Source organism: Typha latifolia, chromosome 13, assembly GCF_019914945.1.
Source record: "Typha latifolia isolate L0001 chromosome 13, TyphaL0001v2, whole genome shotgun sequence".
Classification (NCBI taxonomy): domain Eukaryota; kingdom Viridiplantae; phylum Streptophyta; class Magnoliopsida; order Poales; family Typhaceae; genus Typha; species Typha latifolia.
The window spans coordinates 2,538,825-2,559,823 of record NC_133098.1 but is presented as its reverse complement, the minus strand read 5'-3'; the positions used below and the strand labels follow the sequence as shown (position 1 = coordinate 2,559,823).

The 20,999-nt window shown below is 36.8% G+C and overlaps 3 protein-coding genes across 6 annotated transcripts; 1 reads left to right on the top strand and 2 right to left on the bottom strand.

Annotated features, from left to right (window-relative positions):
• Positions 1-3,136: 3,136 nt before the first annotated feature.
• LOC140800309 (cold-regulated protein 27-like) lies at positions 3,137-6,401 on the bottom strand. 3 transcript variants are annotated; one of them, XM_073155027.1, is made up of 5 exons: positions 6,205-6,401; positions 4,733-4,921; positions 4,346-4,646; positions 3,672-3,788; positions 3,137-3,566 (listed from the first exon to the last, which is right to left on the bottom strand). In XM_073155027.1, the coding sequence occupies exons 1-4, from the start codon at positions 6,310-6,312 to the stop codon at positions 3,679-3,681; spliced, it is 708 nt and encodes a 235-aa protein (XP_073011128.1). In that variant the 5' UTR covers positions 6,313-6,401; the 3' UTR covers positions 3,137-3,566; positions 3,672-3,678. The 3 variants fall into 3 exon arrangements, with proteins under 3 accessions (XP_073011128.1, XP_073011129.1, XP_073011130.1); XM_073155028.1 differs by having other exon boundaries at positions 6,211-6,400; XM_073155029.1 differs by having other exon boundaries at positions 4,733-4,973; positions 6,211-6,350.
• A 762-nt stretch (positions 6,402-7,163) lies between these two features.
• On the bottom strand, positions 7,164-8,569 carry LOC140800310 (uncharacterized). The gene is made up of 2 exons (XM_073155030.1): positions 7,868-8,569; positions 7,164-7,493 (listed from the first exon to the last, which is right to left on the bottom strand). The coding sequence occupies exons 1-2, from the start codon at positions 8,226-8,228 to the stop codon at positions 7,414-7,416; spliced, it is 441 nt and encodes a 146-aa protein (XP_073011131.1). The 5' UTR covers positions 8,229-8,569; the 3' UTR covers positions 7,164-7,413.
• Positions 8,570-12,665: 4,096 nt separating this feature from the next.
• LOC140800032 (ferredoxin--nitrite reductase, chloroplastic) lies at positions 12,666-20,256 on the top strand. Of its 2 annotated transcripts, XM_073154661.1 has the most exons (5): positions 12,666-12,874; positions 17,111-17,416; positions 17,752-18,106; positions 18,848-19,136; positions 19,267-20,256. In XM_073154661.1, exons 1-5 carry the CDS (start codon positions 12,796-12,798, stop codon positions 20,020-20,022), a joined length of 1,785 nt encoding a protein of 594 aa, XP_073010762.1. In that variant the 5' UTR covers positions 12,666-12,795; the 3' UTR covers positions 20,023-20,256. The 2 variants fall into 2 exon arrangements, with proteins under 2 accessions (XP_073010762.1, XP_073010761.1); XM_073154660.1 differs by lacking the exon at positions 12,666-12,874 and having other exon boundaries at positions 16,938-17,416.
• The last annotated feature ends 743 nt before the right edge of the window (positions 20,257-20,999 follow it).

Below are 20,999 nucleotides of genomic sequence, written 5' to 3'. Positions count from 1 at the left end.
ATAAGAAGCTTCCTACGGATGCCTCACGTACCGGGATGCTGGATGGGACACGTGCCGGTCATCCGGTAGTTATTCCTCCCGCTTCGCACGCCTTTTTTTTATTGGGGGCGGCTTCCAAAAGGGAGTAATTGACCAAATTAGACAATTTTAAAGTTTAAATAGATTAAACCCCCTAACTTAATATCGAAATCACCTCTGCACTATACTCGATTTTTACAAAAACCCTCTAAATATTTTTAGGTTTTTATGGAGACCCTCTAAGTAATACACTAAATTATTAAATATTTTATCCAATCAAAATTTAAATGCTAATATAAAAATACAAAAAAGTTTTATAAATGGTACGTTATTCTTCGTAGCCTAATCATAGAAAAAGAACTATCTCTCCTTCAAATTTTACTTTTAAATATGTTTTACTCAATCTTTAATTTTTTTAATATGATTGGCACTTTATTTTTGGCCGTATAAAATGCGGAAGGACTAACTTATTTTAATAATAATTTTAGTATTAAGTTTAAGATATAATCTACTTGGGAAATAAGTTTTAAAAGAGGGCTAGTGTGGTCAAAAACAATGCGACACGGTGCCTTGGCGGCTTCTAGAGTCTTTTGGAAAGGGGTGAGAGGGGAGTTATCTGACACCAAGGAAAAGGTTTTAAAAAGAACCGGAAGGAAAGCTGAGAGATTGAGATGAATGTACCTAACGCACCCTTTTCTCTCTCTCTCTCTCTCATTTGTTTTGCATATAGACCCCTACAAAATTCTTTATTTTCACGTAGATATTTGGAGAGGGTGTATACATGCAAATTACTGACTTTAGAGGGTGTATATGAGAAAAGAAAATTCTGTCCATCGATGAGAGAGGTCTGAGTCTGACGGAGTTACGAATAGATTTGTGGAAAAGCGACTGATTTGGCAAGTAGCAATTATCATTCGCGAGCTTGAAAATTAGATATAGAATTGACAAATAATTAATTTTCTCTAGATATAAAAATATTTAGGGCTGACTGAGCGTTTAACTGCTTAATCTAGACAAGCAAATCGAGTCAAGTTACCAATTCATAAAATAATTTCTTCACAACATTACTTAGGGTTAAAGTTGAACTCAATAATAATATCATTGATCATAAAAAAAGTATTTACTCACTCTACTAGAATTGGTCATTTTTTTATCCCATTAGATAGCGTTTGATTCCTGATCTATATACATCCGTTAAGCGCTGGGTTTACTCTGACCGAATCATACGAGTATATAAAAAAAAAATCTCCAAACTTGAAGAAGAGAATGATGTCGCGTTTGATTGCCTCAACGCTCTCATGTTTTTGCCAGATTTGATCGAGTCCTGTAGTCATCTCAAATAGTTGACTACTATGTTTACATCTCTCGTTTTAAAATTATGCTACGGATTTTTAATTTCTGTATTGCCGTACGATTCTATAATTTTGAAATAGGACCTGCCTACTTGCCTTAATATGACCCTTTCTAGTGTATATATATATATATTGCGTTAATCAAGATGCAGGTGGGAAAAGGTTAGAATTATAGTGGGTAAGCAATTAAAATCAAGTCAAAGAGAAAAAAGCTATCCACACAATTATCCGGTTCGATAATTGTCTCTCTATGTATATCAACTTAGTGAAAAGTCGTCAATTTCACTATTTTCTAATTAAATTGAGATTTTTATAGAAAATGCCAAACACATTGTTCAAAAAATCATAAGTTACGAATACGGATATCGAACGGAATTCGAATCTAATAGAAATTTTCTATCCGAATCTGATCCGAATCAGATCGGATAGCGGGTCGGAGTTAATCCAACTCATTTTCACCTCTAATTGCTTCTTAATTACTTAAAATATTTTTAAAAGTATCTAATTTATTCGATGTTATTGTACAAGAAAAGAAACTCTATTTTTTTAAGAAAAAAATTAATTATAAATACCTTACTCTCCGAACTTCAAGAAAGATGGGTAATAACTATTTTATTAAAAATATTTTCAGAACAAGAATCAAAATATTTCATTATTTAAAAAAATATGGTGACAATTGTACTATTTCAAATAGAATTATATATTCAGATGGATCCATCACAAATTTTTCTTTAAGATTCACCTGGTATTTTACTGGAAATTAATCTTTCTCCTTTCAATTGCTTGAAACCTGCCTAGCAAAATATTCAAACAATTTGGTGGATAAATCAACATCCCCTGCTGCATTCTCTTGTCTTGCATGAGACTTCCTCTGCTTCTATGCACGACTTGACTATATTATAAATCACTAAACCCAAAGGCAAGTACGCTTAACCGTAACCCTAGTGGTACCAAATTCCCTTTCCCTTGTGGGTCACCATTGGTGGTGGTTAAATCTTTGAGAGAAAAAAAAATTCTCCTTTGACTTCTGCAATGAAATTTATGTCCAATTGAGAAGATGTTTCACACCTCCATCCAATTGTACTAATTTAATCACTAAGATGTTTCACACCTCCATCCAATTGTTAGTAGTTGACATAAAACTTTTGTAGATTTTGAAAGGTTTTTTGTAAATATAAGATATCTTATGTGGGCATTTGTATAACAAAAAATAGCTTTAAAATAGCAAAAATAAGCTTTTATGCATACTTGTGTGCATCTTATTATCAAAAATAAATACATATAGTTTGAAGAACCCAATCTAGTGAGTTTTAATAACCCATATGTTACCCAATGCCAACCTAAGTAGATCAATAATTAATATATGATTCCAACAAAACTACCTAACTAATATCACTTAACCACCAGCATAAATGGTTGAGATATTTATTCTCTTATTCCAAATTAAATTTCAAGCCCCTAATCCAATTGTTCAGCCTCATTATCAGGATTAAATTTCAACCCCTGCGTCAGGTTGACCACACACCAGATTAAGTAAACGTAGAATAATATATACTTCATTTCTGGAGCACCAAGTCCTTGAAACATTCAAGGTCTTAACTCGAATCATTTCATGTTGAAAGAAAGAAAAGAGAAAACCAGAATGGCTAAATTAGATATTTAAACGAGTAGCAAATTGCATCACAATTATACTTTAGGGGTTGTTCTCCAATGATTTAGATGTCAAACGAAGAAAACGTCGCAAGAACGCAAGGAGACAAACGCAATTCAACTATGAGGACTTTTTCCCCGTCACTTGAGATACGTTTTGGGTCATAATAAATCATAATGTTCAATAACAATATTTGGGTTCACAAATCATCATCACTTGCACAAATTATTCTAGACTAGTGGCTGATTTAGAAACAGGAAGGTAGAAATTATAGTACAACAAAAATACATACAGGAATGGATTATAACACATCAATTTTGCAGGAACTTCAGAATAGAAACAGTTTTGTAACCTCATTTGTAGATGTGCTACAGTCTCCCATTGATGAACATTTTTGAACACTCAAAACCAATAGAGAGATCCAGCTTCCAAGTTGCAGGAAGCCTATACTGCTCTGTAATTTCATTCTTCTACTAAAATTTGAGTCATTTTGTTTCCAATTTATCAGCACCTGGTGATAGGATTGCGTTCTTAAATGCAGTTACCTGAAAAAGAATTGAGGTGAATTCAGGACTACCTTGAGAACCATCACATAAGCACACAAAATTTCACGCCAATGGAAGTTACAAAGAAAAAAAAAAAAAGAATACCCAGGTATCATGCATCTTTCGCCGCAGGACTGTCCCGAGTTCTCGGTCTTTTCCGTTTGCTTGATCCACTCAACTTTACTCCTGAACTCTTGTCTACAAAATTCTGATCCGACACCTCTGAGAGAATTCCAATTTTCACCCATTTTGAAGAAATAAATGTGTGCCAAATATTGCAACGAAAATCATGCATCCGCACAAATTATTGTAATTTGGGCATCCTAAGCATGTAAGAGACTCGGTAACTTGTGTCGTTCTAAAGGAAAGATCAAATAGTACTAAAATGCGCAGTAGAGATTGTTTTCCATAATATACACACATGCTGGTCATATGAATTTGTAAATGCATGCTACCTGATGGCCTTCTGGATAACTTTGAGGATCTAAAGATCTTCTTGAACTATTTCCACATCTATAAGCCAACCAAAACTAAGAAAACCTACAGCTTATCCCTCGCCCATGCATCACCTGAGAAAAGGCTGAATGCTTATGGTGTGTTCGGTTGCAGAAGAAATTGGAATGATCACTTTATACGGATTGTTTCTTGTTGCTAATGTGTAACATATATTAGGCACGATATTTCAACCACACAAATATAAGACATAAAAAGAACATATCTTTCTTTCCAGGATATATGAAAAAATATATATAGAAAAATAGACTAGAAATTTATTTTACCTCTATTGCTTCCAATCGAATCTCGGAAGTACATCTGAGAACAGGTAGCTCTAGGAAGATTTGCGGTTACAAGTTCTTCTGTGTGCCTCTCGCTTCCATAGTTCATGACTTTACTGGTTGTATGTGTAGCGCCAGCTTCCTCTGAAGATTTCACCATTTGATCCATGCAAATTAAAGGTGATCTAAAATGTTGGATCCATGGATTAGTAGCTAGAGATCTAGTTCCATTTTCTACATCAACCCCATCCCTAACCCCTTCAAAGGAAGGGTTCGTCCAGAAACCATCACGGAGTACTTTGAACTATAACAGAGATTTTTCAGATGGTGAGAAAAGCTTTGGATGAAGTTGACATACTTAAAAAAAGAAAACTGATGTAGTTCTGGTACCTGGCCAGAGCTTGGCTTGTTAGTGCGTGATGTCAATGGCTTATCCTTTTCCATAATCGGCAGCAAATGTAGCAAATCGTTCGAGCAGTAGTTGCTGTGGTATAACTGACTTATAAATGATGCTTCTATGGAATTAAGATATAGGTTGTGCTTCTCGTCAGTCCATTCAGTGGACATCGGTTCTATTTCCTGAGAACCATATTACACAGATATCTTTGTGAGCCATTGTCATCATGAATATCTGGCAGACACACCAATTAGAAAGTCACACAAAATAGGTAAGACATTCCCTTAGAAGACTAAATACTTGTCGGAGTAAAATATTAGTCAGGTTTAGACAGTAAATCGACAAGCTTGTCAATAATGTATCTATTTGTTACATATCAGTTAAGACAGTATGTCAGGTAGACGGACATTTACTACTCAGAATTTATGCAATAGACAAAGAGCTATATATATAATAAATACTAAATGAGAAATCACTTCACCAAGAAAAGAGGACACCAAGAAAATCATGATTAGTATGAATCTGCATAAACAAACATAAGTAATGCTATGTGAAAAATAAGAATATTCATTATAAAATGCCATGCTAAGCTATTTAACTTGGCCAGTTTATGAACACTGCACCTTAATGGGTCTTTTGTTGAATATAAAAAATTGAGGTAAAGGAAAGACAGCCAAAACTACAAAGAAAAAGAATAAACTCTTATTGTACAACTAATTTGTGTAACTTCTCACACTATACTATAAGAACCCTCTTCCACTTGAGCATCTTCTCGATACATATGATTAAAGTTCATTCCAACTCGAGGAGAGTCAAAAGAAGCTTCATATGAGATAGGGATACACACACCGAAAGACAAATGTGCTTTAGTTACATGGAAAATAATCCTCTGTTATGTCACTAGTACTAGATCCAATTTCAATAAATCAACACTAGAACTTTCCATGTACTCACAAAAAATAAAACCTTCCAATCTGCAGCAGCTAAGCTATATCATATATTAAATTATATTCCTGAACTTAGTTGAATAAAGAGTCTGAGAAGAACTAAAATATCTGAACTCATTCTTTTCTGCCTCATCTTTTTCCCAATCCTAATATCTTTCATTGCTCCAAGTGTAAACCATGATGTGAGACAAAAGGATAACTGCAGTTGGTAAGAGTTGGTGAACAAAAAGCTAATCAAATTTCTGACATTGGTTACCTAAATTGCTAAATAAAAAAATTATCCAATATCTTTGACAAGTTAACATGAAAGAACCACAAACCAAAGTTCTTTGTTAGTTTAATTTTAACCTTTTTTTAATTAAATTGAGTGACAAGAGAGTACCAAACTACAAACATCTACCACACCAACAAATCAAATTCATTTCCCCTTTAAAGTTCTTCTTCGACAAATAAAAGTAAAATTTGCTGCAATAACCCATAGAAATTTATCTGAGACAAGAGGAATAAGCTTCCACTACCCTCACCCGGCTCTCCTCACTGGCGCGAATTCCGAGGTCGCTTTCCTGCATGGCAGACAACTCCCTCTCCGACACCAAAACCGGGATTGCATCCATGGCATCATCCATCCTATCCAGGAACAAGAATTACAACTTAAAATTTAGAGAAGAGAGAAAGATGAGAGAGAGCAGAAGCTCGGTGAGGGAAGTGGGGAGGAGAAAAGGGAAGAAAATGGTTTACCTTAACTCGCCTAACTCGGAACACGTAGCACGAACTTTACACGTGGCGACGCGAGGCCCCTAACACGGAATAGTGTCAATAACATGGTTTGGCAGAAGCCAAGATATTTTTGGGACTACGCAGAGGAGTTAATTGGTTGTATCTAAGATTACATCATTATTGAAGATAACAGAGGAACAAACGATAACAAAGACTGGAAGTTGTAAATGCAGTTTGATCTTTAGCCAATAAGGCCAAGGAAGGCATCAAAACAGAGTAAAGACTGGAATGTTGTCGGAAGAGTGCAATGTAGACTTGCAAAGGATGGAGAATTTTCTTGTCCTTCTACTTTCTTTTTGGGTTTCCGATCTAAGTATTATTTTAAAAATTTTAATTATCATTTATATGTTTTTTTAATGCTAACCTCAATGTACCGTAAGCATCACCCAAGTTGTAAGGATTTGTTCAAAGGGTCGACATTATCTCCCCTTGTATCATGGAATTGTTGCCTATGGCTTTCCCTTAAGAAAAGAAATCCATCCAAATGATACATAAAACAATACAATCTAATGAAAAATAAATAAAAAAATCCACTATTGTAACTTGATACCTAATTACATACATGTCCATCATACTTTGTCCAATCCATGACATCACATATAATAGTATAAATATAGCACGATTAAAATAAAAGAATAAAAAACAAACAAACAAACAAACAAACAAACAAACAAACAAACAAACTGCAGTGCTTTGTAGATGAACAGAAAAGTTCCTGAAGTTTCTTCATATTTTTGTCTTGCATTTCCAAGGATACATTTGAAAGGAGGAGATAGAAAAATGTAAAGATAACAACAGTAAACAAAGTTAGTCGGCAGGTCAGGGACTCGAAGGCTTTTCAAACTCTTTTTTAATACATAAAACTATTGTTTATATATGCACACAAGGCAAATAGGCATCGCTGCATCCTTCCTTCTCCTTTTCTCATCTCGGTAACTTTACCGCCGAGTTCAGCAACCATGGCGCACGGACCAAGCAACCACCTGAGCCCACTGCTTCAGCCTCGCCTTCATCGCCTCCGGGTTGTCACCTTCACATTAGGATTTCTAAGTCGCATTAGTTTCTAGGCAATTTATATTTCACACACGAGATCTCTGATTTGGATTTTATACTCGGAAAACATCACAGGCTAACATAAAGATATCAAAAGAAATATTCTATTAGAATCAAATCATATCTTGAAACCCTAAAACTTATATACGTCCTAAACTTTTGAAATCATCAAAATATAGGGCGTGAAAGTTTATTTTGCAGCATTTAATGAACGAAAGTTGTTTTATGTGATAAGAAATAGTTACGGGTATTTATTTGTAAAACTAAGCTTCCAAACTCGATCATGGACGCGAGAACGAGCGGATATCCTACCACCTAAATAATAAGAAAACAGCGATTCTTCTATCCTACCTGGAGAGAAGATCGAGATGGGGCTCCCAGCCGGCGAGCCAACGGACGACGAGGAGGCCGAATCCAACGGCGAGGTTCCAGCGGCGGGGTAGCTCCGGTGCACCGCATAGTACAAATCAAGTGCCGGAAACGTCTCCGCCAACCTCTTCCCGCAGCAATCGGAGTCGAACCCGAATCCGAGATCCATGCACCCGCGCAGCTCGTCGATATCCTCGTCGGTGACGCTCCGGATCCGGATCCCCCTCCGGTCGCGGTGGAGCCCCTTGCGGCGGATCCAGGTCTCGTCCCGCTCCGAGTCCGGCGACCACGACCGCTGCTTGAGGAGACCCCCGAGCCTAGGGTTAGCGTTGGGATCCGACATGGATTAGGGATCCGAGCTACCCCCACCGCACCCCCAAGCGGATGGGGGAGCTTATGGTGTTAGAGGAGGGTAAAAGGGGGATTTGGGAATTAGAGGGGAGGAGAGAGCTGGGGGGGCTTTTTAAAGGGCTGGGGGAGAGATGGGGAAAGGAGGAGGGGTTGGCTTTCGGTTGGTCCGCTTCATGATTTGGTGTAGGTTTATACTATAATAACGTGATTAGAATAATGGTTTTTTTTTCTGGAAGGTAAATAATTGAGCACTTAGAAGGAAAGATTTGTTCCAAGTAACGGCAATTTCGGCACATGATTGTTGGGGTAATTGGTGTCCAGTGCTTATTTGGTTGGACTGCTGTGAGATTGGAATGGAAGGTGAGTTTATATGGATTCAATTTCATTCATTGAGATGAGTTGGCATGATGATTTATGGGAAGATTTGAATTTGTACTCTACTTCTTTGGGAGAGAAAATAAGACATAATTATTATTTTTTTCATTTGTTTTGAATAAGAAAAGTTTTACTCTGAAGAACGAAAAGCAAAGACATTGGAATATTGGATGCACTCAAAAGTGTACACTCAACATTCCTCTTATATTTAAATTTTATTTATGCTAAAAAATAAAATAAAGTTTGAAGAAGTGTACACTTATAAAATTTGAATGTTTCATTAACACGCAAAGGGAAAGGTCAATGGAGTTTTTAAGAGCTTCTATATTGGAAGAATGGAAATTAATATTTTGAGAGATTAATTGAATGAATTGTATAGGTTTCACTTTTTTTTTGTAATTTTTTTAAAAGAGAAGTGAAAATTTTATTGCTGCATGAGTGTGAGATAATTTTTTTTCTATCATCGGCACTAAATTTTTTCGATTGTAGTATCTCTGTTTAGTGAGTCTTTTTCTCGTCATTATTGGCACTTTTTTGTTCTTCTCTAGCCTTAAAAATTATCATTAGAATCGATCCGCCCATGCACGGCCTAAGCCTGATTTAGGTCTTGCTCGTCAAGAACTAGAGTCTGATTTGAGTTTGACCTGACCAAACCTGATATGGTAATAGGTGGCATGGGCAAGCATTTGTCCGTTGACCCTCTATGCATGCTTATGGTTTGGCCCGTTATGCATTATCTATTTTTATAAAGTTTTAGTCTTATATTATATATTTAGTAAATTAGATATAATGTAAGTATGTTCCTATGAAAAATAACTAAAATATATACATGGAGGCCTAGCTTCTTCCTCACTCTCCTTCATCTTCTACTTGTGTAGCTGTTGTAGATGCGAGGAAGGTAGATTAGTGCATGAGCTGAGTCTTTCCCCGTCTACTCGTCACTCGCCTCAGGCCAGCGACCCACTATGCCTCTCGTGGGTTAGGTATGGCTTTGTTTTCAGGGTCAATGCGACCAACTCGAGGTTCCGTCACTACAAGGCTCAAACAATGTTCTATCTCACGTTGTTTGTGTTTGCTTTACCGTGTGAGTTGTGATTAGTAAATGGTTGTTGCTTTAGTTGCATGTTATCTTGGTTATCGTGGTTTGTCTATTTTAGTTTTTCTAGCAAGTTGTGGTGCTAGGTCTTTGAAAGCTTGACGGAGTTGTGAGATGTTGACCCACTTAGCCCTGCATTCTTCTTTAGAGTGTTGTTTACGTCAGTCAAGATGGAAACTTATTTTAATGTACCTCGGCACTCATTCTCCTCTCTCTTTTAATATTGTTATTTTTTAGTATTTTTTTCTTCTATTGTTTACTTTATATTTTAACCAAGTGTGAGACTTGTTTTATCTTTTTTCGCTTATAATTGAGGAATCAAACAAGCTGTAACAAATCATGTTACTAAATAAAATCTTATTCTACATATTTTTCTTAAAATAATAATAATAAATAAAATAAAATAAAGAGAAGTGAAAATTTAATGGTATTTTACTAAATACTAATACCGTCAAAATTTGAACCCGAAAATTGTCGTACAATATAAGCTCCTTCAAATAAATAAACTCCATAGCTCATTATAATAAAAGCTGTTAATTACTGGTCTAACTCTTACATTAATTCAAAGTTGCACAATTAGGAGATAACTTAGTCAAATTGGAACCCGTATATTTGGGAATAACAACACCCAACTTTAGACATTGCTGAATGTGGTCCAGAAAACCTAAATCCCCACTTGTCTTTAATTTGAGGTAGAAGACACGCTATCTGATCATGCGAACTTTGTTTCCACCATAAGCAAGTGCTCTCCATTATTGACAACTTGTATCTACACCAATAGTGACATCTTGTTGCTGTATAATCTTGCAAATTATGGCCTTGGAGAATCCAACGAGGCATATATATATATATATATATATATATATATAGGCTAATTGAAAACTCATCAATGTTAAGTTAATAGAGGTCAAAGATTACGATACTAAGACCCTTTTTTAAACATATTACGAGCCCATAGATTAATCATTTACTAAATAAAAACTTAATTACTAAGCTAAGCTATAGTGACTTTTCAAGTGCCGAGTAGTACAATGTTGATCAAGATTTAATTTATTAATTGATATCTTTTACTTGGACTTGGTTTTTAGTGTCATTATGCTCACATCATGCCTAAATCAAAGAAAATGACAACAATTAAATGAGATATAATACTGACCAGTCGACTGCCGAGCTTGGAAGGTAAATAAAGAATATCCCCAATGAATATACCTTCGGAAGAGATTATTGATCAGAAAACACCCTGTAAAATTTAGTATCACAATTTGAGGCTCTCACATCAACTTTTACTTTAAGCTCTAATACTTAGGATTGCTTATAATGTCTGCTAAAGATGTCGTTTGATAAGTATGACATTACTAATACAAACTATCTAAGATTATGAGTTAAAATAAAATAAAAATTACTATCATTGAGAGCGAGTTGATAAAAACAAGTACTTTTCTACAAAGAAATTACATAATTATGCAGCCGTAGGGAATCTTCATTCATAAAAAAAATAATTTTTTAAAACTCAACTACTAGTATAACTGTATGAAGTGGTTAGATCTCATGGGCTCTCGGATTATTAATTAATTTATATTAAAACAATTCGTTATCAGCAAGAGAACTTATTCTTTAATTATTAAAATGTTTATTTTTAAAAATGCATCCCTCGATCACTCATGGATACTGGACTGCAGTTAATATTCTATTTACTAAGTAGAGTAAGAAATAGTGCTAGTTTTTAATAAATTATAAATCTATAAGCTAATTATAAGCTGGACATATAATTATATTTCTTTTTCTTTTTCTACCATGTAGCTGTCCAAAGGTGGCGTTGGTCCAGCTAAGCCAACTCAATTGCCACGTGTGCATGCCCCGTTAGTTGCCTAGCTGGAGCCAAGCTGGCCCCTCGGTTCGGGTTGGGTGAAGGAGTGGGTATCACGCGGGTGCAAATAGCTCTTATTATAATATAAGTTAGCTGGCCAACGCCCAAAGTTTGACACACGGCAGGAAACGGTGGAGTCGCCGCCGTACGATCGTGTGGGGTCCAAGTCAACCGTCTTAATTTTTTCATAGAAAAATTTAATAAACAACTTAAAAAAAAAGGATATTTCTAAAAATTTTCACAGTTAAAAGAGTCAAAATGCCATTAAAAAGTAAGTAACTAAAATCTATTTAAAAATAGACAATAGTTTATAGGGTCTCAGTGTAACTATTATTAGCACCCTTTCATGTAAGTATTCATTTTAAACAGGTTGTAATTTATATCGTTGTAGTTAAGTAAAAAATTCAGATTTTGAAAATAATTTTTTATTAATTATTTTTGCCATATTATCTATCTTTTGTATAAGAAATTTTGGAACAAGATTATAGAATTCTCAAGATTCTTTTTCCCAATTTATTGTTGGTAAAAAATATTTTGGATCATTTTATAATGAATTTAACATTCGTTATAACTATATATGAAAAAATAATACAAATTATAAGTGCACTATTTTTTTTTTCTTTCTGAAAAGCCCATATGCAGCCCAATTCATTAGCAACCAACACAAATACCCAAAAAAAAAACTGGTATATAAAAGAGGAGAAATTAAGGGATGAGCTAGTGTATTAGTGATATAAGTCTCATACTTAATTATAATATACAGAACTATAAATAGATAAATAAATAAATCAAACTTAAGGGCACTAAGAATACAATAAGGAAGCAAAGCCCTGGTGCACAATAATGCAATAGCAAGTCGACTCTATTGCTTGCTCTAAACTCTTGTTAAGAGATCACATATTTTATTTTATTTGCTTATCCCTGTGATAACTGCATGAATTGCATATCCAGCCACGTGGGCACATAATAATCATAAAACGTATTAAAGGAAATATTAACGAATAAACACATGACGTGTGAGTCCAAATCAAACCAGAGTGCATGAAGGTTAGTTTGGGTCGAGCTCGATCTCATCTTACCTAAAATGCCGGTTCTATCCTCGATCCCCCTTCCCCCACTCTCCACTCCCTGCTCAACCAAATCCTTAGAAAGAGAGATCGCAATGGCATAGACTAAGATCCAATTCGGGAGAGAAGCAAGAAGCGGTGGAAAACTACATCAATGGCCGCCATCTCCATCTCCATCTCCATCTCCATCTCCATCTCCTTCTCCTCACCTTCTCTTCTACTCCGCCGCAACCGCTTCGCCCCTTCGACTCTCCCCTCTCTCAGATCCGAGAGAGCCGTGACTCGTTGCCTTCGGGCACGAGACCCAGCTCTACTGCGAAGGCCTTCGATTTCTTCCCCTTCGCCGGAGGAGCGGGAGCCCTCGGTCGTCTCCGACGAGGTCGCCGTGGAGGGGAGAGGGAGGCGGTCGAGCGGAGATTTGATGGATTGGGAGGACATGATCTTGCAGGACACGGTGCCCCTCGTTGGATTCGTGAGGATGATCCTGCAGTCTGGAGAGTAGGTCATTTTTATTCTTGGATCACGGAAACTACGATCTTGATATAGCTTGTTGATTTGAATTGCATGTTTGGTTGATGTTAGATTGTCTCAGAGCAGTTGAAGCTTGTTATGCTTGTAGGTCTTATGCTTGATTCAAATCCTGCAAGTTCTTCAGTTATCATTTGCAAAAGCTACAGACAATTGATTGTTCTGACACCGCAGTTCCTTTATCTACTCATCGCGCTCACATTTTGTTTAGTTGCAACAAGCATTTAAATTTTTAAGAAATCTGGGTGGGTATTGCCTACAAGAATTTATTAGCATCGATGAAATCCCAATGGAAGAATTTTGACAATTTGATGATTCAAGCGAGCAGCTAATCTTAGAGTAGATAGACATGACTTGCAAATGAGCAAGTACTAAACATTAAGGATGTAATTAATACAATATTCGGCTGTGAATCATTAGTAAATTAACTTTGATTCTCTATCAACCGACACTTTGATGGTTTAAGCTAAACTGACTGATATGATTTTATTTTATTGTGCAAAAGTATTTGCATTCTGCAGTAAACTTGTTTATGTTTTATTTGATGTATTTTTTTCAGGTATGAAAGTGGTGACCGACTGAGTCCAGAGCATGAGAAGACAATTATTGAAAGGTTGCTTTCTAATCATCCGGAGTACGAAAAGAAGATAGGATGTGGGATTGATTATATCACAGTATGTTTTGTTAGAACCAAAAATCTTTCAAATTGCTATTATCTTCTTCTTGCATATCAAACGGCTTTCAAGCAGATGTATTTTTGTGGAAATTTACTTTAATTTATAAGCTCATTTATATATCTACTTGAGTTTTTCTATTCCTCTTGGAGGGGTCTTTGTAGATTTTGTAATACATTGCATTAACATCTCAATGTTTGTTCCGTACATTTTTTAAATCAATACAGCTCTCTTGGCACTTCATTGATTAACCACTCGCTCATCTCCAAAAGGTTAACATTTTCCAAGGCACCTTTTCTCTTTAATCCTCATGGCACAGCTTTGAGCTGCACAGCATTAAAATCTTTGATTTTTTTTTTTTTATCTTTCCTCCTCAGTCACTATGGAATTGTTGCTTCAGTACAATTCTTGGAAGAACTCTGCTCCATTGATCTTAATTTTATTTAGTTATATGTTGATTACTTTAATATCTGGTTAATAAATAAAAGACTTAAGGTTGTTCACCATGTGGCATATATGTATTTGACAATGCTGAATTTGGGTAAAGCCTGGTAGTTGGTACCTCCCTAGAATCCACATATGTGGGAGCCTTGTGTGCCATGAAGTCCTAGGTATGAATGTACAGTATGCTTGAAATTTGTTATCTGCTATTTTACTGGTTTATTTATGATCTATGTGATCATGTAGCTCTGCTTTCCTAAAGTTATGATTTAATTTTATGGTATAAGCTATTTGAAGTCACTCTCCTATTCATAATTGCATATTCATTACTAATGTATTCTTTGATTTTGTTGTTATTCTACTGGCAGATAGGGTTTCATCCGGAATTTGAAAACTCTCGCTGTCTGTTCATAGTCAAGAAGGATGGCGAGCTGGTGGATTTCTCATACTGGAAGTGCATCAAAGGTCTTATAAGGAAGAAGTACCCATTATATGCTGATAATTTCATTCTCAGGCATTTCCGTAGGAAGAGGGACTACTGAATGAAGCACTCGAGAAGAAACTTGGATCCATGAAGAGTTACTTGCTGTATTCCAGATTTATATCAACTTAACTGATCTTGTTTTTGTTTGTCGATGCCACTGAGTAGTTCCGGTTGCCTGGAGATGTAAATGTAGATTTTCAAAGCAGTTGATTTTTGTTTAATTACTCTCACTCTGTCTCTTAGTTACCAAGAAGATATATATAAGAGCTTGGTGAAGAGCAGGTCAGAATATACATATCACACCTGATGATAGTTGCCATGTAGTTTATCCTAATCAATGCTAGAGCGGCTCATCTCTGATTATTTTTCAGAGAAAAGGTATACTGGTGGATATTACCTTCTCAAGAACTTTAATATGGACGCATATGCAGAAGGCACCGTCGTTTGTTGGACAGCATACTTCTCTTCCCTCTGTTTAGCTTGATGTATAAGCTTTTCATTTCTATATTTATACTCTTTCCTTTTTCCTTGAGAGATAATTTGAACTTGTCTAATAGTCATTACACGACCAGTTTATATTTAATCTGATCAACATTGTGGCAAAATGTAATAGATGTCTATTCTAATGAGCATCTTCGCTAGGAAGTTTTTTATTTCTGAATACTTGAGCTTGTCAGCATCAATTGTTTCAATGGTTAAATATTACGAATCCATAACAAAATTGATGAACATTAAGATTAATATTTTATGAAACTTTTTTACTAGAGAATTATATGCGTATAATTTGAACTAGGTGTAGCTCATTTTTTGGGATGATGAATTAAAGGATTAGGTTCATTATCTAGTATATAACCTATATGCATGGATTAAAATAAAATTAGTAGGTAAGTAAATGATCATATAAGCTACGAGGTGACTCGACTGCTTGGATCAAGTAAGTGAGCCCTTATTTTGGGCTAGGGCCAAAATTAGCCGCTGATCTGGACACTGGAGTCCGCCCTCATCTAATGAAAAAGAATAACAAAAGACCGATACGCTACGTAATTAAGTTTGGGCTTTGGTATTTGGAATGGTGTGCAAGAGGCGTCGCATGGTATGGTCGGGTAGCCGTCTCTTGAGAACACCTGCGAGCCGCTCTATTTAGTATTTAATTTCAACTATTTGATCCAAACAAAAAGAAAATGCCTTTCCCACCCCACGTTATAGTCCAAAGAATGTGTACCTTACATGACTTCAAATTACCATACTACCATATGGGAAATTTGTATATAGTACCTTATATTTAAGTGATTTTGCTGTTCTTACACCGCAATTTCAATCATTTTCTTATAAATCAAAGAGTCTCAACCACAAATATCTTGTGCTAAATTACAAATGGCAGAAAGATACAACACCTTCAAAGTTCTTCAATGGAATAGTAATGGACGGATGTAACCAATTTGGAAACACTCGGTGCTAATAATACATAAATAACAATCAAATACTTCAAAGCAAGTATTAGAATTTCTATTACAAATAATTATAAAGTATAAAAAAATAAAAAGAAAGCTAAAATTCATGTGGTTCGGTAATGTGTGGAGCAATCTTCAATCTACTATAAAAATATAAGTACAAAGAGTTATCTCAACTTTAATCTCTCTTAATATAATAATGGCTAACTTTCTTATATTTTCTTTCTTGTAATATTAACTCTAAAACCTAAATTTTTTATTTATTGAGCTAATTTATACTAAAGAAAATCCATGAGGCATTTGAACACCCACAAAAGCTATCCTAGAACGTAGAAAAACGTTCGAACATCTATAAAATATAAATTCTCTTAGAATTTACCCTTTGAATGCTCTCAAACCCATTTGAATGCTCTTTATATGAACCAAATTTCAAAATACATACCACTATTAGTTAAAATAATATATTTTTTTCATAATACACCCTAATTCTTTTTATAAAATAAGCAAAACATAACCTCAATATTGTATTTTACTTAACAACAATACTTTATTATTATTATTATTATTATTTGCTTATTTATGATAAGAGTTCAAATGGTAAATTTGCTTAAATGCAGTGTGTTATGTCCAAAGTTCCTAATGTAATAGAACGCAAGGGCTTTTGGGTAAATTCGCCCTATCAATCTTCATAGAAAGTTGAACCTTGGCCTTTCGAAGCACCCAAGAGCCCAAAACCACCTCCTCTTCCCCGTTACTAAAGAAGCCCCCTCCACCCCTTCTCATGGCATTCAAACTGAGACCACCAACCAAAACCAATGGCTTCCTCCGCATCCTTGCAAAGGTTCCTCTCCCCACCGATCCACCAACGTCGGAGGTCGATGACGGTGGTAGCCTCGACCATCCCCTCTCCGGCGCCGGCGAAGGAGAAGGCGGTGGAGGTGGAGGAGGGGAGATTGGAGGCTAGGGTGGAGGAGAGAGGAGACGGGTATTGGGTTTTGAAGGAGAAGCATAGGGCCGGGATCAACCCGCAAGAGAAGGTGAAGCTTGAGAAGGAGCCGATGACGCTTGTCATGGAGGACGGTATCCGAGAACTAGCTTCCATGTCGATGGAGGAGATCGATAAGGCTAAGATTACTAAGGATGACATCGATGTCCGGCTCAAGTGGCTCGGCCTTTTCCATCGTCGCAAGCACCATTGTACGTATCGCATCCTCTCTTTTCCTTTGCCTTTTAGTTTTAATTTTTATTTTTAATTCAGACACTGCAATTTCCAAATTTTCAAAATTGATCCATATAAATACTTCTATAGAATCGGTGCTTATGGTTCCATTTTATGTAGGATTTATAGTCATTTTGTTATACCTGGAAGATTGATTATATATATAGGAATCACCAATTCGAAGTCGCAAGGTTTTGCATTTTTCCTAGCTTAGAAGATATGAACTTGAGCTATAAAAAAATAAATGTGATAACTGCAATGGCCATGCTTGTTTGTGTTGGTGGTAATGACGATGGTGTTGGTGGTGGTGCAGATGGACGGTTCATGATGCGGCTGAAACTTCCGAACGGCGTGACGACGAGCGATCAGACGCGGTACTTGGCGAGTGTGGTGGAGAGCTACGGGAAGGAGGGCTGCGCCGATGTGACCACACGGCAGAACTGGCAAATTCGCGGCGTGCAGCTGCCCGACGTGCCCGATATCATGGACGGGCTCCGCGGCGTCGGTCTCACGAGCCTGCAGAGTGGCATGGACAATGTGCGAAATCCGGTTGGTAATCCTCTCGCCGGTATCGACCCTTATGAAATCGTCGACACCCGACCTTACACTAACCTCCTCTCCGCCTTCGTCACCGGCAACTTCCGGGGTAACCCTGCCGTCACTAACCTGTGAGCACACCAACTGTTCCCTTTTGAATCTCGTTAAACTTATCCGTCCATTAAAATATAAAACTTCCTCTTGTGTTAGTTGGAATTTGCATCTCAAGAGAATACTGTGACTTAGAAAGGAGGAAGGCATGCTCATGGTGAAGGATAATTAGTGAGAAAGACGAATCCTTTCTTATATTAACATTATTAAAGGTCCTTAACAAGCACCAAAAGAGTATAAAGTCATAAAGAGGTTGAGAGACTTATAGAAATCTCTGATTAAAATATTAGGTCGCGCTGTTTATGTCTGTTGCTTTGTCTTCTCTCCACATGGTGCTTTCATTATAATATTCTCTATTCAATGAGCCCTGTGAAATTCACATACTATAGAAGGAATCAACTCTTATAATAAGCAGTCAAGCATCTTAACCCAATTGGGCAGTTGCAATTCATTGTTAGATCGGTAGTTACAATTCAGTGTGGCAACAGTTAGTAACTAATAGTATGTAGAATCTAAGAAGTTTACAGAGAATAGGTTTGAGAAATTGTTACGTACATAATAGTACTTTCTACCCTTTAAGAGGATTAATTCTGTACTGCAAGGAAGAAGATTTGCAATATAGTAACAGTAAACAGTAAGATGCCTTGAAATCTGTGCAAATTGGGCATGCTTAATTATCATATCTTGTTTGTAGAATGGGTTATATTTCGTATAAAAACTACACTAGTAATTTGCTGACATATAGCTACCAATTTTTGTAGTCCAAGAAAGTGGAACGTTTGTGTCATTGGCTCCCATGATCTTTATGAACACCCTCACATAAATGATCTCGCCTACATGCCTGCGATGAAAAATGGAAGGTTTGGCTTCAATCTTCTTGTAGGTGGATTCTTTAGCCCCAAGAGATGCGCAGAGGCTATTCCCCTGGATGCTTGGGTCCCGGGAGAGGACGTAGTTCCTCTATGCAAAGCAGTTCTTGAGGCTTACAGAGACCTTGGCTACAGAGGAAATCGCCAGAAGACTCGGATGATGTGGCTCATTGATGAACTCGTAAGATATCTTCTTGTTCTCCTTCTATATGATGGCATACACGATGTGTTAGATTACTAATTAACATAAAAACTTAAATTGGTTAGGTGATGAACTAATGATGTATGTCTAACCTTGCTGACAACTACAGGGGATAGAAGTGTTCAGAGCAGAAGTTGCGAAAAGAATGCCACAAGGGAAGCTAGAGCGCGAAGCTGAAGAAGATCTAATCCAAAAGCAATGGGAGAGAAGAGACTACCTCGGCGTCCACCCACAGAAGCAAGCAGGTTTATCCTTTGTAGGCCTTCACATACCGGTCGGCCGCCTACAAGCCTCCGACATGTTTGACCTAGCCCGCTTGGCCGATGTATACGGCTCAGGTGAACTCCGATTAACTGTAGAGCAGAACATAATAATCCCCAATGTAAACAACTCCAAGATTGAGTCATTGCTCGATGAGCCCCTCCTCAGCAAGTTCTCTCCACGGCCCTCTCTGCTAATGAAAGGTCTAGTTGCATGCACTGGCAATCAATTCTGCGGGCAGGCGATTATAGAGACCAAGGCACGGGCATTGAAGGTGACCGAGGAGGTGGAGAAGCTCGTGTCGGTGCCTCGGACGGTGAGGATGCATTGGACTGGTTGTCCAAACACCTGTGGGCAAGTGCAGGTGGCTGACATTGGATTCATGGGGTGCTTAACCAAGGATGCGGAGGGGAAGATTTGTGAAGCAGCGGATGTATACCTGGGTGGAAGGATAGGGAGTGACTCGCATTTGGGAGATGTGTACAAGAAGTCAGTGCCATGCAAGGACTTAGTTCCAGTGGTGGTGGACATTCTGGTGAACAAGTTTGGTGCAGTTCCTAGGGAGAGAGAAGAAGATGAAGAAGAGGAGCTTACTGGAAACTGATCTGTTTGATACTATTTGAGTTCAAGGGGTTGTCATGTATTAGTGATGGCCTTCAGCATATGGAGAAGAAGTTTCATGAAATGCTCATTCCTTCTATTCTGTTTGTGTAAGAAAGAAGTTTGTGATATGTATATGTACATGATATCCATAAAACTGCTCAGAGAGACAGAACCTTGTTATCTTTTCCATTGATGAGAAATAAGCACTAATATATATGATGCATTTGGCCGCTAACTTATAACTCTAGCAATTGAATTGGGATTAGATGAAACATTTGGTTTGTTTGCTGGAATTTCTTATAAAATTGGGTTTCTATTTATTAATTAATATTATTTGAAAACTGTAAAATTTATCTATAGACATGGTATTATTGGGCTTACGGGACCAATAGGAAATTTGAAATGAATAGCATGTGTATGATTCTACGAGTTTCCTAGAGTTATTTTTTTTAGAGAAAGTTCATAGAAGGTTAATTTATTAAGTAGAGCAGTTACAACTTGATACACTAGAAAGAGAGTGAAGGCAATTAGAAGACCTTTGAACAAGCTATGTACTTAACTAAAACACAGACCAAATAATGGAAAAGCTTTGTGTCAAGCACATGATAAAAAAACACAAACATTCAAGTAAATATCAGAGAAAATAGGGCAACGGTCCTAGAAACAAGTCTCTCTCGTAATCTTTGTTGTCAACACTACACAGAAACACAGTATGAGACTTGAATGAATAGAAGTAGTTGAGGAGGGATAAGCCCTTTCCCTCCCTTAGTCACTTTAGTTAGGAGAGGGAGAGGAGAGGAGAAAACATAAGTGACGGAGAAGACCCTCTCTTGAGGTAGAGAAATCGCCCAAAACCCTAGTGGAGCATATACTATTGTCCTCTTTTGATTTTCCATATCACAAAGTTTTAACTTTGACTGGGTGTTCCAGATTCCATATACATGTCAACCAATCAAATCCCTCAGGGTGAACCAAGTC